General features: G+C 39.8%; 1 protein-coding gene across 1 annotated transcript in view; it reads left to right on the top strand.

Annotated features, from left to right (window-relative positions):
* The window catches only part of PPTC7 (protein phosphatase targeting COQ7), a 38499-nt gene that overhangs the window by 11516 nt on the left and 9591 nt on the right, over window positions 1-17392 (top strand). The window contains exons 2-3 of the mRNA XM_082667313.1: window positions 11613-11792; window positions 16844-17042. Of these exons, the coding sequence (XP_082523439.1) occupies window positions 11613-11792; window positions 16844-17042 (379 nt within the window). The remainder of the gene's footprint in view (window positions 1-11612; window positions 11793-16843; window positions 17043-17392) is intronic.

Here is a 17392-nt window from a genome sequence, read left to right as displayed (position 1 = left end):
AAGAATTGAGAACTGTTGTGCCAGGAACCAGACTAACACTCCAGAATGAAAGACGTTACCAGTATGAAAAAGACTCAGCCCTGAAGGGGATCACATTACGGAGTGGGAGAAAGGAGACAGGAAAGTCATGATACAGGCGCTGCTGTTATTGTAGTGACCTAGGGAGAGGGTTAGGCCCACTAGCATTTCTGTGTTGGTTGTCATTATAAGATTTCCCATTTAAAATGAGAAATTTCTAAGTCTGAACCCTGGCACACAGTAGGCAGCAGGCACTTAAGAGGTATTTGTTAAATAAGGTTACTTCAGTCAGTTCTGGAAAATAATTTATTTTTTCAAGGTGTAGATGAATCTTTTTTTCTTCGTTTATTTTTTTGGAGACAAATATAGATTTGTCCCTTAGTGCTTGAAAATGTTGCTGTTTAAATGTTTAATGGAATATTGAATGGTGGTGGATGTGTGACCAGAAAAGCTGAGTGGACCACTCATCTTTTTTTTTTTTAGCGGTACGCGGGCCTCTCACTGTTACGGCCTCTCCCGTTGCGGAGCGCAGACTCTGGACGCGCAGGCTCAGCGGCCATGGCTCACATGCCCAGCCGCTCCGCGGCATGTGGGATCTTCCCGGACCGGGGCCCGAACCTGTGTCCCCTGCATTGGCAGGCAGACTCTCAACCACTGCGCCACCAGGGAAGCCCTCATCTTTTAAACATTATATATGAGTGGGAATTGTCTTTTGATTGTGACCATAGACCAGTGTTTGTAGAGCTTGCAGCCAGCACTGATCAAAGACTTTTTTTCTGATTGCTACAGGGCAGACCGGTCTATATACTGTTATTTGGCCTTTTTTTTTTTTAATTTATCTTTGGCTGCATTGGGTCTTCGTTGCTGCGTGCAGGCTTTCTCTAGTTGCGGCAGGCGGGGTCTACTCTTCATTGCAGTGCAGGGGCTTATTGTGGTGGCTTCTCTCGTTGCAGAGCATGGGCTCTAGGCACACAGGCTTCAGTAATTGTGGCACGTGGGCTCAGTAGTTGTGGCACACAAGCTTAGTTGCTCCATGGCATGTGGGATCTTCCCAGACCAGGGCTCGAACCAGTGTCCCTTGCATTGGCAGGTAGATTCTTAACCACTGTGCCACCAGGGAAGCCCTGGCCTTAAGAGAGACATAACTCTCATTTATTGCATGTTGGCCGTGAGCTGAGCACTGTGACGAGGCACTCTTTAACACCATTATCCGTGTTCCTCACACCAGCACTGTGACGTTCATGATTTTATTCCCATTTACAGGTGAACATAATGAGGCTCAGAGAGCTACCCAAGACACCTTTAGTACACCTCATCCTAATCCTGGAGCTGGAATTTGAACCCAGATCTGACTCCAAAGCCTTGCCCAGTGTGTGTACACTGCCTTTTAAGTCAGAAATGATCATTTAAAACTTCGTTTTACTGGGTCTTTGCCGGGTCTGAGTACTATTTAGTTATAACTATTCCTAGGCTAATAATTGAGCAAAGCCCCTTAATTAAAGCAGATAAAGGCCTTAGCGAGCCTGTTGAACTAGTCAGTAGGCCACAGGAACTTTGGTGGCCTCAGGCCAGCCCTTTGCTTCTGGGGGACCTCCTAAATACCTTAACTCCTGCAGTGCATTGTTTTGGCTAATTGCTGGTGAGAGGTTTGTGGCAGGGGTGTGATAGGCATTTACCTAGAGGTGAGGTTTCTCTGCTCTTAGAGCTGTAACCTCCGCCTTTATTACTTGTACTTTATCCATATTAGTCGAAATCGCAGGGAACTGCCCAAAATGCCTCTCTCCTCAGCCTCCTCCTCCCCCACAACTCGGTATTTTCATCCTTCCAGGCTCAAATCAGACACTTCTCCATGAATGCTTTTCTAATTCCTTTAGCTAGATGTAATCTGATCTTCCTTGCTTTTGGCTTTAGTGGTACATGTTTATTTTGTTTTATTATAGCCATTTATCTTAAGCTGCTCCAATTCCCTGCACTACCACTTGATTTTAAGTTCCTCTGGGCGGGAAATCTTTTATTGTATGTAAATCCCTTTGGCTCCCTTTCACCACATGTCTTGCATATAGGAGATGTTCAATAAAATGTGTTGACTAACTTTAATATTGAATGTAAGTGTAAAATGCAATTCTTAACTGAATTCATATAGTTTATCATCTCTCCCATAAAGGCAACATGTACATTACTGGAAAAATGGGGAAGTATGGAAAATAAAAAGAAGAAAAGGACTTCCCTGGTGGCGCAGTGGTTAAGAATACGCCTGCCAACGCAGGGGACCCGGGTTTGAGACCTGGTCCGGGAAGATCCCACATGCCGCGAAGAAACTAAGCCTGTGGGCCACAACTACTGAGCCTGTGCTCTAGGGCCCGCAAGCCACAACTACTGAGCCTGCATGCCACAACTGCTGAAGCCGGCGCGCCTAGAACCGGTGCTCCGCAACAAGAGAAGCCACCACAATGAGAAGCCCACGCACCACAACGAAGAGTAGCCCCCATTGCCGCATCTAGAGAAAGCCGGCACACAGCAACAAAGACCCAACTCAGCCAAATAAATAAATAAATCTTAAAAAAAAAAAAAAGATTACTTGTTCTACCCCCTCAAAGGTCATTACTTAGTTGAACAATATATAGGGGAAATATAATTAATTTTCAGAAATTAAGGGTCAGTTCTTGGCAAGCTTTTTTATTTTTAAAATTTATTTATTTTTGGCTGTGTTGGGTCTTCATTGCTGCACGCGGGCTTTCTCTAGTTGCAGTGAGTGGGGGCTACTCTTCGTTGCGGCGCGCGGGCTTCTCATTGCGGTGGCTTCTCGTTGCGGAGCACAGGCTCTAGGCGCGCGGGCTCAGTAGTGTGGCTCACAGGCTCTAGAGCACAGGATCAGTAGTTGTGGCACACGGGCTTAGTTGCTCCGTGGCATGTGGGATCTTCCCGGACCAGGGATCGAACCCATGTCCCCTGCATTGGCAGGCGGATTCTCAACCACTGTGCCACCAGGGAAGACCTTAACTTGGCAGGCTTATTGAAAAGAATTATGTTCTCACTTTTTTAAAAAAGCGTTTGTGCCAGGGTTGCATGTGACTCGACCTCTCCCAGAGGGTGATGTTTTAGTAAAAAGCAGCTCTTATTTTTATAGAGGGGTGGAGAAAGCAGGGGGTAAAATAGTATCCTCTTTAGGGTTAGGTCAAGGTATATGGCTTAATTGTTGTAAATATTAGGTTAACCTTTAAGACCGAAATTCTAGATCTAATCTTATAAATAGAAGGAAAAATTTTCTCTTAGCCTACAGGGCCAGTACAAGTAGACACACATCAGATAGCTGGACTTTAATTGCTGTTACTTTCTTATTTAAACGTTAAATTATTAGGCATTGTGTAACATTTTCTAATATCTAAAAACTAACAGAAGCCTCAGCTTTAATAGAAGGCCTTAATTCTGTAACACACTAAGGTCCCTGTCTCTACTGTTCATATCTTAAAATAAGTGTGAGCCCCCCAGATGATTTGTCTGTTGCTTCCTCCTGTCTAGAAAGCATTGCTGACAGCATTTAGCATTTGAGGAAGATACTGTTGCAGCTCAGAAAGGAGTGAAGTGACCTTTATCTGTGACTTAACCTTCAACTTTATAAGATACCCAAGGTCCTCAGCCACAGTTAAGTCAAAACATATCATTCCACATTAAATATTTGGTATTTAAACAGAAGAGCTAGAGGAAGTTAGAGGAAGACCATTTTTCTTTTAAAAAGGTTGACTTTGAGTTTCTTTGCCTTCACACTATCATTTCCTAATCGTCTTCTACCACCCAGAGTAGTCTGGAGATTACTGTCTCTAATTAATGAAATATTCTGGACAGTGGGTTTAAATGTGTATATGTATGTGTGTGCATTTTAATTTGATTAATTATTAAGTAGTTTCAGGTTTACTAAGCTAGAAAGGAATAGTTATTTTGTTTAGAATTCTAAAACATAAAATAGAACATTTATTCCTGCTTTGAGTCTGTATTTGAGTTTTATTAACTGTCCTGGACAGTACTATTTCTTTTATTTATTTATTTTTGGATGCGTTGAGTCTTCGTTGCTGCACGCCGGCTTTCTGTAGTTGCGGTGAGCCGGGGCTGCTCTTCGTTTTGGCTCATGGGCTTCTCATTGCAGTGGCTTCTCTTGTTGCGGAGCACGGGCTCTAGGCGCATGGGCTTTGGTAGTTGCAGCACGTGGGCTCAGTAGTTGTGGCGTGTGGGCTCTAGAGCGCAGGCTCAGTAGTTGTGGCTCACGGGCTTAGTTGTTCTGCGGCATGTGGGATCTTCCCGGGCCAGGGCTTGAACCCGTGTCCCCTGTATTGGCAGGCGGATTCTTAACCACTGCACCACCAGGGAAGCCCTGGACAGTACTGTTTCTTGAGCAGGATTTGAGTTTTGCTTATAAGTGTCCCTTTTTATACATTTTGTCATAGGGTTGAACCTTTCTTCCTTCCATCCTTTCAGCTTTATTGCCTCAGCTTTGAGTTAGCTGTTCTGCTTAGAGATCTTGAGTTCTTTTTTTAATGTTTATTTTATTTATTTATTTTTGGCTGCATTGTGTCTTTGTTGCTGTGCACAGGCTTTCCCTAGTTGCGGTGAGTGGGGACTACTCTTCATTGCGGTGGGTGGGCTTCTCATTGCGGTGACTTCTCTTGTTGCAGAGCACGGGCTCTAGGCACGCAGGCTTCAGTAGTTGTGGCTCACAGGCTCTAGAGCGCAGGCTCAGCAGTTGTGGCACATGGGCTTTGTTGCTCTGTGGCATGTGGGATCTTCCCGGACCAGGGCTCGAACCCATGTCCCCCGCATCGGCAGGCGGATTCCGAACCACTGCACCACCAGGGAAGCCCAAGGTCTTGAGTTCTTGACGTAGACTTGGTATCTGGAGAATTAGAAGATGCAGGTTTCATTGGGACTAATGCGTAGTGGTTATTTTGGGGAAACTTCTTGCAAAGGGAATATATCACTTGTTAAAGCAGGAAGAACGTGATAATCTATATAATTTCACCTCTAGAGAACTGAAAGGAGTGTTAATCAAAGCAAATTGTACTTTTCTGAATAAATCAACTTTTGAATACATTTTTCCAGTAATCCTTCTTTTTGTTCCCTTTGGGATAATTGTTTGCAGAAGGATTTCACAGTCCTGAATCACAGGGGAGTGTTTTTAATGCCCAGATAGTTGAGGCTTCAGAATTGTTGATACAAGTGTGATCTGTTCCATTTGATAGAAATTGAGTTTATACTCTGATCTCATTTTTCTCTAGTTATAATGCTTCATGTTGTGATGCCCCTAGACAAATAAGGTTGGCTTTGAGACCACTAGACTATAGTATTTGAAGAAGAGCCTTGGCATCTGAAAAGAAGCCGGCTGTAGCACTGCAATAGATACTGCCTAACCAGTTCCCTGTCAGATGAGTGCTCGCTGCAGAAAGTGTAAAACCAGATATCCTTATCCCTTGAGTACAGAGGGTCTCCTGCTGCTTTTATTATTCAACTCTTGTGATCCAGCCAGATTCTTACTCAATTTCTCCTCTGGAGTTTCAGTTCACTATCAGGTACCCATCCTAGTAGATAGGAGATGTGTTTCACTGATGGAAAAACAATCCCTGTAGAACCATCCTACTTAATTAGGGAGAGTATGAGGCTCAATGTAAAATGCCTCGAGATCATCAAAGATGCAAGGAATAAAGCTCTATATTACCTTTGGGTACTACTTAGTATTTGAAATTCTGCCAGAGCTATTGGATAAAATCAAATTACCTATTTTTCTTCACTGATGCTTATATTAAAATTGAAATTTAGTATTTATTTTTTGGGTATCACTTTCTTCTGGAAAATGTCTTGTAACTAATTGCATGTCAATCTGAAGATGAGTGTAGTAAGAAGAGTTTAAGAAGAACGGCAGCCTCATGCTGATGGCTGATAATGGATAATGATGGAGAGACTCAGGCTGATGATCGCTTAGTTCAAAATCTTTTTCAAGGTGAACCTTTTGCCAGCTACACAGTTAGGTGGCCAAATGCAGTTGGAAGGAGGATTTTTAAGCTTCCACAATTTCAGCTTACTTACCAAATCTTTTTTCCTTGAATTTTCTGGTTAGAATAAAGCTGTTAAGTAAAATTCTGCATTAATAACAAGCTAAGTGATTTTTTTTCAAGTACATCAAAGTTTTGTTTTTATATGATTATAACTAAGGCAAAGACAAAAAAGTATTAATCAGAAAAATGAAAATTGTTACTTTAGGAATTTTCTTCCTATAAAAAAATATATTTAAATGATGGGAGATAACACCAGAATTACTCTTTCTCCTTCTTTCTTTACTTTAGAAAAGCAATCTACAGAAAACTTAGCAAAATATTTTATAAAAATCATAAATATAAATATTTTCTAGTTGGCTATTTCCCACTTCATAAAACTTGACATTTTCAGTTGTAAATGGTACAACTAAAGGAATTTTCTGTGCCCTATAGTCTCTTCTCAGCTTTTTGCTCAGCTATTTCAGATATGTAACCATTATCTTAATCTAATAATGGTTTTAATTGGATTTTAGGTCAAAGGAAACACTTAAGCTAGACGTGCGCTGACAGAATGTTATTAATGGAGACATAAGGTGATTACAGTGAGTTAAATGAAATAGCTTCTATATTGGTGCAAACTCTTTATCTTGGCATTCAAAGCCTTTCCAGTTCAGTCCACCTTTTCAACTTCACCTCTCTTTACCGCTAAAGAAATTATATCATTCTGACAAATTGGATTACTTGGCTGTTTCCTAAACTTAATCAGTTATATCTGTGTTTGTAATTTGATGCCTGAAGTAAGATGCAAATCGCAAGTGAGCTGTTTGGCCAGGAATTCTCGTTCCTAAGATAAGATCCCCCTTAAGTCCTTAAACTTTTTACTCTATACTCCCTGAGCATCCAGTCCATTCTGTGGTGTCAGTACTGGACCTTTGTCAAAGAACTGGCCCTGATTGCCTTCCCCAGTGCAGACTCTTAGTTCCTGACTTCATACAGAACATTTCCACAAAAATGCCCTACCGGTGCCTGAAACTCAGCATACCTGAGACAGAAGTCAGTATCTTCTAAAGGCATTTTCACCCCCTCCTAACTGGGGAATCATCTAATCAATATTCATTCCTGAAATCCAGAAACCTATTGATATAAAATGTATTGATGGAGAACCGTCTTGTCTTTATGTCCTTTGTATTTCCAGTGGTTGTCTATTCTACTTTTCTCATTACCTCTAACCTAAAATCTTGCAGCTGATGCCTGACCTCTTACCTCTCTGAACCCGTTCTGTCCACTGCTGTCAGGATTTTTTCTAAAATATAGATTGGATTATATCACTTGTACCCAGAAACCTTGTGACTTTTTATTGTCTAGAGCAGTGCTCTTCAGTAGAAATATACTGTAAACTATATATGTAATCTTAAATTTTCTAGTAGCCACATTTAAAAAAGTAAAATGAAACAGATGGTGTTAATTTCAATTAACATATTTATTTAACCCAGTATATCTAAAATGTATGTTCAACATGAAACTAAGACATTTTACAATCTCGGGGGTACTACGTTTTTGGAATCCAGAGTGTATTTTACATTTAACAGCACATCTCAATCCATGCTAGCCACATTTCAAACTGAATAGCCACATGTGGGTAGTGGCTCCTGTATTGGACAACACAGGTCTATAGCATAAAGCTTAAAGTTCTTGGACTGCAATTTTGGGCACCCCACAGCTTCAGCCCCTGCCCTGCGTATTTCAACTTCTCCCCTCACCCAAGCCCCACCCACACCTAATTTGCCATTCTTTTCCTTTAATTACTCTTCCCTGCCTGAGGAAATCTGACTTACCTTCCAGGGCCAGATCTGAATGCCACTTCCTAGTGAAAGCTTGCTCCATTCTCGCAGTGCCCCATAAGTAACCACTTGCTCTTGACTCTTCTGTAGCAGCATTTGTGAGAGCCGTTTGTCTAGATCCCATGAGTGAGTAGTCTAGCTGCCCACTAGAAGGTGAGCTTCCCGGAGGCAGGATATGTCTCCCTCAGCTTCTGTTTCCTAGTATTCACTGTAGCCTCCATTTGTTCTTAGGGATATTCTTATCCATTGTTGTTTGATATCTTCAAGATCTGAAGCAATCTCTCCTTTAACAGTTGTTTTCTTTACCTCTGAATGAAATTTCCCTTTATATCTGGATCAGTTCCACGGTTCCACTGTGGATTGAAGCTTTTGCTTATGCAAGAGAGGAAATATTCATTTTCTTATAGAAATAACTGCCTAATATGAATTAAACTAGGTTTCAAATGTAGGTTATTCTGGTTTTAGCCTGGTTCTAATCCCAAATATAACTCTTCCTGTTATATAACTTGTTCTTTGTAAGTAAATTATGTATGTATACTAAGACTTTTTTCACACAGCTTTATTGAAAAGTTTATATGCTTTTTGAATCTCTTTTTCCCCCTAAAGAGTCTTGGCCAATGGAGTTTTGCCTGTGTTCTTTTTCCCATATAAGAGCAAACAGGTGCCTGAAAGGTTACGTCTATTCTGGGAGAAATCTGATTAATGTTGAAGGGCTGTGCCAGGTCAGACTCTATAACCTGCTGACAGATTATTTAGTGAGTGCCGGGATCAACTCTCAACATTATCTCAGGTTTTAATGGTTTTCTTATGAAGGGCATTTGTAGATGAAACCAGTTTGTATTTAAAGTTAATTGTGGCTCTTAGATCAGAAACTGGTTAAGAAATTCTTCCCTCAAGCAAACAGTAGTTTGAGAAGAATGAATGATTCATCAGATGGAGTTGCAAGGACTATGATTGCATTCTGTGTTTTTAACACAAATTGTTGCATTTAAATCATGGTAAAATCTTATCCCTGGTGACGTAAGAATTCCTCAAAAGAAGTTCCTATTGAACTACCTTAAATTTTTGTAAGAGTTTCTAGATATCCTTACAGCTGCTTGAAAAGCACCAAAAAATGATACTCTTCCTGGGAGGGTAGACCTCAGTCATTCCTGATGCTTCTCTTTCCCCCACCCTCACTGTACCCCATTCAGTGTACCTGTGAGTCTTTTTGTTTCACTGGATCCCAAATCCCTGCACTCTAACTGCACTGCCACCATTTCACAACTGGGCTACTGAGACAGTCTCCTGATTTATTCCCTTTTCTGCTTTTGCTCTCCACACAGCAGGCAGAAGGATCTTTCTTCTTATCATTATTACTATTTAAATTTTATATAATGGAAAATTTCAAATATACATCAAGGTAGAGGGATGAATGTACCTCTCATTATTCAACTTCAGTTATCCATTCATGGCCAGTCTTGTTTCATCTACTCTTTTGTCACCCCCCCCCCATATTTTGAAACAAATCGCAGACATCATATCATCTAACCAACTAATTTGGAATTGCCCTAAAGTGAAATTTTGCCTTGGGACTTCCCTGGCGGTCCAGTGGTTAAGACTCTGAGCTTCCACTGCAGGGGGCATGGGTTCAGTCCCTGGTCTGGGAACTAAGATCCCACATGCCGCATGCGCGCAGCATGGGCAAAAAAAAAAAGGGAAATTTTGCCCATTGGTTGGTCACAAAAGGTGAGGAAAGTTGCTTCTCCAATAGTGGTAAGTTATTTGTCAACCTCTTTACCGTCTTCCAATTCTGTTTCTTATTATTTTTTCAGGATGTTTTCCATTTCTGCTTGATAAGTGCCATCACCAGAAAAATAGTTTAATGTGTTAATTTCATGTTAAGCCAGTTTTTCAGGGATACATATAAGCACTTTCCTACTTTTGCACCAAATATGCTCTTTGAAGTGTGTGTGAAAGTTGAATGTACAAAAAATGTAAATATAGGTCAATTATACTTAAAAACAAACTCATAGAAAAAGAAATCAGGTTTGTGGTTACCAGAGGCAGGAATACGGGAAGGGAATTGGATGAAGGCAGTCAAAAGGAACAAACTTCCAGTTATAAGATAAATAAGTACTAGGAATGTAATGTACAACATGATAAATGTAATTAACACTGCTGTGTGTTATATATGAAAGTTGTTGAGAGCAAATCCTAAGAGTTCTCATCACAAGGAAAAAAATATTTTTCTATTTAATTTTGTGTCTACATGAGATGATAGATGTTCACTAAACTTACTGTGGTATCACTTCATGATGTATGTAAGTCAAATCATTATGCTGTACACCTTAAACTTTTACAGTGCTGTAGGTCAATTATATCTCAATAAAACTGGAAGAAAAAAATGTAAATGTGTATGTGGGGAGGATGTTTCATGCTCAGATAGCCTTAAAAATTATAAATTCCCTAATTAATATTTTTATCATAAAATCAATACATGCTCATTATAAAAATAAAATTTTAATAATACAGAACAGTATGAAGTAAAAAGCTTAACTTTCCCATTTGTTCACGGATCTTTTATTTTGAAAACAACTATAGTTGTCATTCTAGAAAGCTTCATTTGTGGTCACTTAAAATTTTAATAATGTATATATCTGACATTTTAGTTTGAATTTCAAATAAACAACCTCACAGTTTTTGAATTTAGTAGACTGTTGAATTTAGAAATTGATTTTAATGTTGAACAACTAGCTTGGTGTTGCAAGGGATTGAATAGGAGATGGTATGGTGTTGACTTTGATGTCTAATTTTTCTTGAGCACTGGTTTCCTCTCGATAAAGGAGTCTTAGGCAGACTGTGAACTCAGCAGCAGCTCTATGGACCCGTGAAAAATCTTTATACCAGTGCTGTTTAATAGAAATATAATGTGAGCCACACATGTCATTTTAAATTTCCTAATATTCACATTAATTAAAAATAAAAAGAAACAGGTCACATTAATTTTAATAATGTATTCTCTTTAGCACATTATATCCAAAATATTAGTTCAACATGTAATTAGTATAAAAATTAATGAGCTATTTTACCCTTTTTTTCATGCTAACAAGTTTTCAAAAATCCAGTGTGTGTTTTATACTTAGAGCACTTCTCAGTTTGCATCAGCCCCATTTCTAGTGCCTGCTAGTCACGTGTGGTAGTGGCTGTTATACTGGGCAGTGCGGCCCTGTACAGGATAGAGGTTGTCTCAGAGGGAGGAGGAAAGGGGGTGGGATGTATTCTTAATCTTGTTCTCTCTTTCACAGTTATTGACCAATATTTGAAGTTAAAAGTTTGCTGCTTTTGGTATTCTTAATGATGGACAACTCTGGCTCAGTTGTATTCTCACTAGCATCAGCACTTTTTTAAAAAAATCCATTTTCATTCCTATAAAATACAACAGAGATTAATAACACAAATACTTCTGTACAAAGATGAAAATCCTGCTGAAATCGAACTCTTGGCTGGGAGGCAATGCCACCCTGTGGTAGCTCACGTGTTTATTCATCAGTATATGAAAGATCAGATTCTAAGTAGAGAATGTGGCTTAGGAGTATTAGTGTTTAATACATTAAACCTGAGCACTTTTTATTCTGAATTTCAGGGTAAATAGATGTACTAGTATGTAGTAAAATTAGTATTAGGAAAACGGGGGTAAGAGTTCCTGAGACGTTGGTAAGAATATCCTTTGAATGTAAATTTCTTTTTTTAGGGGTCGCAGATGGTGTAGGAGGATGGAGAGACTATGGAGTTGATCCGTCTCAGTTCTCAGGGACTTTAATGCGGACATGTGAACGGTTAGTAAAAGAAGGACGGTTCGTCCCAAGTAATCCCATTGGAATCCTCACCACAAGCTACTGTGAGTTGCTGCAAAATAAAGTACCTTTGCTTGGTAAGTAGATATCCTATGCGTTTTCCTCTCTAAAGAAGCCCAGGAGATGGTTAACAAAAAAACCAAGAAAATCACTTACCAGCCCAGCTCTTTTTCTGAGGCTCTTCCTATTAAGCAATTTGATGGAGAAGCTGTGGGCAACACCAGAATACATAATACTGCTTGAAATAGATACAACCACTTTGGAAAACAATTTAGAATTACAGAATAAAGTTCCACTTCTGGGTCTTTACCCTAGACTAGAGAAACTCTTGCACATCTGTGTATCAAAACATAGGTACAAGAATGTTCATAGTAACATTATTTATAATAGCAGAAAACTGGGAACAACCTAAAAGCCCATTTATAGTAGAAAAACGCATTTTGAAAAGGAACGAGTTAAGGTTGCATGCAGTACTCAGGAACATGTTGTTGAGGGAAAAGAGGACATTGCAGAATATCACCTAACAGTCTGATTCCATATATTTCAAATTCAGAAACATAAACAAGTAAAACTGTATTGTTTAGGGATTCTAAAATATGATAAAAGAAGAAAGAAAAGCAAGTGGTTGTATAATTGGGATAGTGATTCTCTCCCAGGGAGGAAAAGAGGGGATAGGTCCAGCATGTAAAACTCAGTTGATTACCTGTGAGGAGTTCAGGTTGCAAATTGGCTCCCCAGCTACTAGCAGTTAACATTTAGTCTGTGTAGATCCCTGTTAATCTTGTATTAGAAAATTTACAAATACCCAGTGTTTGTTTTCTGGTATGCTAATGGAGCATCCTTTGGCTAAGCTTCTACATTTGTTTGTTAAGTGGTTTCTTGGGAACTTACCCAAGCCTTCTAAGCAGGCTCTCAGAAAGGGTGTTATTAAGTTTCTGCTAACTGCCAGCATCTTTCTGGTTACTAGAAGGCCTCCCTCCCAATCACCATGCACATTTAAAATCAGCCCTCAATGTTCAATGTTAACAGAGATCTCCATGTTGTAGAATTTTGCCTTCAATTTAAAACCTTTGCAAGAAGGGGTACTTTTCATCATGCTACCATCTTCTGTCTTCTCTGTGCTGTGATTAACTAGCTTGTTCTCCTTCTAACTGAAGAGAAAGCTTGTCTAGAAGTTTCAATATACTGGTTTGTCTTAATTTGCTGTTTTGGGCATGCAATCTTGAGCTTGCCTGATACCGTGAAACATCCTAGATTCTATTTCATCTCTGTACACTTGCCGTATGACTTTGGGCAAACCACTTAACCTCTGACCCCTTATTTCATATGTTAACTGGATAAATCTTTTTTATGAAAAGCAATGACTTAAAGCTTCTTGCAATACTCAGAAACATGTTGAGGGAAAAGAGAACATTGCAGGGTGCCATCTAACAAAAGAACCTGTAGACAGGGATACCAGGGGCCTGAGTCTTCTGCCAACACCACCCCACCCTGCACCCCACAGTGCATTTACTAAATTACTGTAACTTGGAATAACCTGTTAAAACCTGTAACACCTATCCTGATTTTGTACTTTGAAAGCTTTGTTTTTTGCTGTATTTCTTCCTTGTTCCTACTTTTTCCCCTATTCACCTTCATGTAACTGGGAGAGCTTAATAAAATAAATTTAAGGACATATAAGAGTTTTTCTTGCACTGAACATTATGACTACCTCTTTCTCCTAAAAAACACGTTGAAATAATCCTTCGTTACCATGTTTGACCATATACACTTCTCTCTTACCTTATCTACACATCTCTAAGCTATTTGTAACTAAAACTCAAGCATATTTTGGCAAAGACAGGCTGCTGAGTTTTACTGAACCTCAGCTATAATTGCAAGTAATAATTTTATAAGATTAGGTGATCCTTTTTTTAAAAATTCTGCCATTGCTAAAAAGCCTATAACATAATTCCAATATAAAGGGCAAGCTGATAGCTGTAACCACTTATTTCTTGAGAATTTCTAGCTGCTTTTAGATCTGGGTTGGCATCACAGGCTAATTGTTGACATATTATTTCCTCAGAAACCCTTAAGTGGATTTAGGTCTTATGAAGCCAACATATCTTAAGAATTTGAGGGGTTAATCCCAGTAAGGCTATCCCTTTCTTTCTTTGCTGCACAAAAGGCTTAGTGGTAGTTTACAGAATAAGGGCCAGGTGATAAAAATACTTCCATGTTAGCGTGAGGGATTTGCTCAGGGACCTGTCTGGATTGCTCAGTCGTCAGAACATTCAACACTGTTGTTCTTAGCACTCTTTTCTTCTTTGCCAGTTTGTTCCTCTCCAAACACGTAAGAGTGGTGAGCTCTTCTCCCAGTATTAGGCTACCAGGGCCTGAGCCGCTGTACGCATCAGTAATTTGAAGAGGCAGAGGAGTTTACACACTATGAGCCCAGATGATTCTGTAAGGCTGAGCTTCCCTTCGTTGGTGCTGCTTTGCATATTAAAGCTCTGTCTGTCACTCATGAGGACCATTTTGATTCTAACGCAGTGGGTTACTGCCACAAGGGTAGCAAAATGATAGCCTGGATTTGTCAGTGAGTAATAATGAGTCAATGTGAGTCCTTCCTGCAGCACAGTTTTCAAGGCTGTGCTACTCATCTGTCATTTTTTTGTTCTCAGTTAAATTAATTCCATCAGCTTTCAGAAGATCTTTTGTGTGGTGATTCTATTAATGACGTAAATGATTGGAGTTTCTGTGCATTGAGTTAGGAAGGAAGGGTAATTGGTGATTTTAGCTCTAATATAAGCTATGGAGTAGGTTCTCTGACAGCATGGCCAGTTAGTTACAATACCCATGTTTTTCTTTTCTTTGACAATTAATGGGTAGGGACTAGATAGCTTAGCATTAAAGTGTCAAGTTTATACACATGCATATACTGTAGATAACAAGGAAACAGAATTTCTGAACATTACAGTGACACAAATGATTATATTTAAGTGTTTTTAAATTAAGTTACACATTTTCACTAAGGAAAAATTAATAACAAAAATTAAATTACCTATAATCCACTAAGAAAACTGTTAATTTTTTAGTGATTATACTCCCTGACTTTTTTTCTTTGCCCATAGAATAATAACAACAGGAATTGAATCTACTGTGTGCTCACAATAGCTTCAGTGAGGTAGATTTGTAGGCATTTTTGTTCCTCATTTTGTTAGGAAGAAACTGAGGCCTAGAGAGAATAAGTGGTTTGCCCACGGTCATGTCATGTGGCTAGAAAATCATAGAGCACTGGGATTTAACACAGCTGGTTCCACAACCTGTTTATTTTGTTTCTTTTTGCCTTTTTTTTTTTTTTATGCGGTACACGGGCCTCTCACTATTGTGGCCTCTCCCGTTGCGGAGCACAGGCTCTGGACGTGCAGGCTCAGCAGCCATGGCTCATGGGCCCATGGCCGCTGAGCTGAGATTCCCACGGCATGTGGGAATCTTCCCGGACCGGGGCACGAATCCGTGTCCCCTGCATCGGCAGGTGGACTCTCAACCACTGCGCCACCAGGGAAGCCCAATTTTATTATTTTAAATTTATTTATTTAATTTATTTATTTTTGGCTGCATTGGGTCTTCGTTGCTGCACACGGGCTTTCTCTAGTTGCGGCGAGCAGGGGCTACTCTTCGTTGTGGTGTGCGGGCTTCTCTTGTTGTGGAGCATGGGCTCTAGGCACGCGGTTTTCAGTAGTTGTGGCAGGCAGGCTCAGTAATTGTGGCTCACAGGCTGTAGAGCGCAGGCTCAGTAGTTGTGGTGCACGGGCTTAGTTACTCCGCGGCATGTGGGATCTTCCCGGACCAGGGCTTTAACCCATGTCCCCTGCATTGGCAGGCGGATTCTTAACCACCGTGCCACGAGGGAGGTCCCCAGTCCCTTAATTTTAGATGTTGAGGTTGTTACCAGTTCTTTGTGATCTTATGCAGTGTTTTTGTACTTAAGTCTTGTTTGCATCTCTAATTATTTTCTTATGATAAATCCTCACAGTAGAATTGCTAGATCAAAGGATATGCACATATTTCAGGACAATTATTGTCCTTTAGAAAGGTTATTTAGTTCTACTCTCTTACCACTGTGAAATGAGAGTGACCATGTTTCCTACACTAGTGCAGTGATCATTTTTTAGAAATATATTTACAGACCATTTACATTTATTTCTTGGTAAACTGCTCATTTTTCTATTTTGCCATTTTTCTGGCAAAATAGTCACTTGTTTCACTTAAATTATCTTTCATTTTCAGATATATTTCTCTCACACAATTTTAGTGGCTATCAAATAGCTAACACATTATTTTCTTATGATAAATCCTCACAGTGGAATTGCTAGATCAAAGGATATGCACATATTTCAGGGCATAGGTTGAAATTTTAGCACTTGAAAGCACTTTCACTAATTGTACTATCAGCCTCAGTGTGGGGAAGGTCATGTGAGCTGTGTGCTGCAAAGGTACACAGAAGCGTCTGCTTGGAATGTGGTCTCTTCTCTCTGAACAGGTAGTCTCTGTAAAGTGAACAGGTTGATTCCACAAGCTACCTGGGAAAATTGGTCTTGTTACTTCATAGTGAGTCAGTCTTCAGTAAAAGTTCTTCATGACCTCAGCAGATGGAAATTCTGTTTAAAATTGTAGTTATGTGCCTTGTCTTAAATGTTAGTGAATTTCACAGAGAAGGCTTTCTGCCTATGACTAATGAGAAATGTCATGGAAACGTAACATGCTCCTTCTGGCATTTTAAGTATTAAAACTTAATATCTCAACAACATCCTTTTGAGCATTTGAGATAGATTATAGCACTATTGAAATAATGTGGTTAAATACCAGCCATTTTTATTGTTTCCTATCTCTGCAAGTGGAAGAATCCAAGTCATCACTGGCCCACTTAACTATGCATAGTATAAATCCCGTTTTCTTTCCCCCGTCATGTTGATCCTCATCAGGTTACTACGGACATTGATATGGAGCCATAACTAAGAAAGGTCCTGTTTAGGCAAAGGAGTTTCAAATTATGGCATGTTGCTCTTTGGGGCGATATGATAAAAATGTGTATGCAGAGACAGCCTAGAAAGAGAAAATAAATGGAGATCATTTTTGTTTCTAGGTAGCAGTACTGCCTGCATCGTGGTGCTGGACAGAACTAGCCACCGCTTGCACACAGCAAACCTGGGCGACTCAGGCTTTCTGGTTGTCAGAGGTGGTGAAGTTGTGCACCGATCAGATGAACAGCAGCATTACTTCAACACTCCGTTCCAGCTCTCAATCGCACCCCCTGAAGCCGAGGGAGTCGTCTTGAGTGACAGGTAATCTCCCCATTCTCACCAACAGGTTCCTTCCCATTCCCCTTAACTACAGTGTTGGAGATAGGCATTTTCCATTCTCATGTGAGAAAAGAAGGCACACTGAGGACCTTTTAGTCTGACATCGAAAGATACTGTGCTTGAACTTGATATTTCAGCCAAGTTGAATTCTGATAAACACCTGATAATTTGACAAGACTATGAAAATACTATTTCAGGCTTACAGAATATCAGTTTTTCATACCAAGACCACATGGTACATACAGTTGTATTTGTTAAATTGTGCTGGAGAAATGAGTCATTGTTTGTCTGTGCCATTGCCTATACAAGATTTTGCATACGTTATTGGGGAA

This window comes from Grampus griseus (genome assembly GCF_964374135.1).
Source record: "Grampus griseus genome assembly, chromosome: 12".
Lineage (NCBI taxonomy): Eukaryota > Metazoa > Chordata > Mammalia > Artiodactyla > Delphinidae > Grampus > Grampus griseus.
The sequence above is the reverse complement of the archived record's forward strand: the minus strand, read 5'-3'. Positions and strand labels throughout refer to the sequence as shown.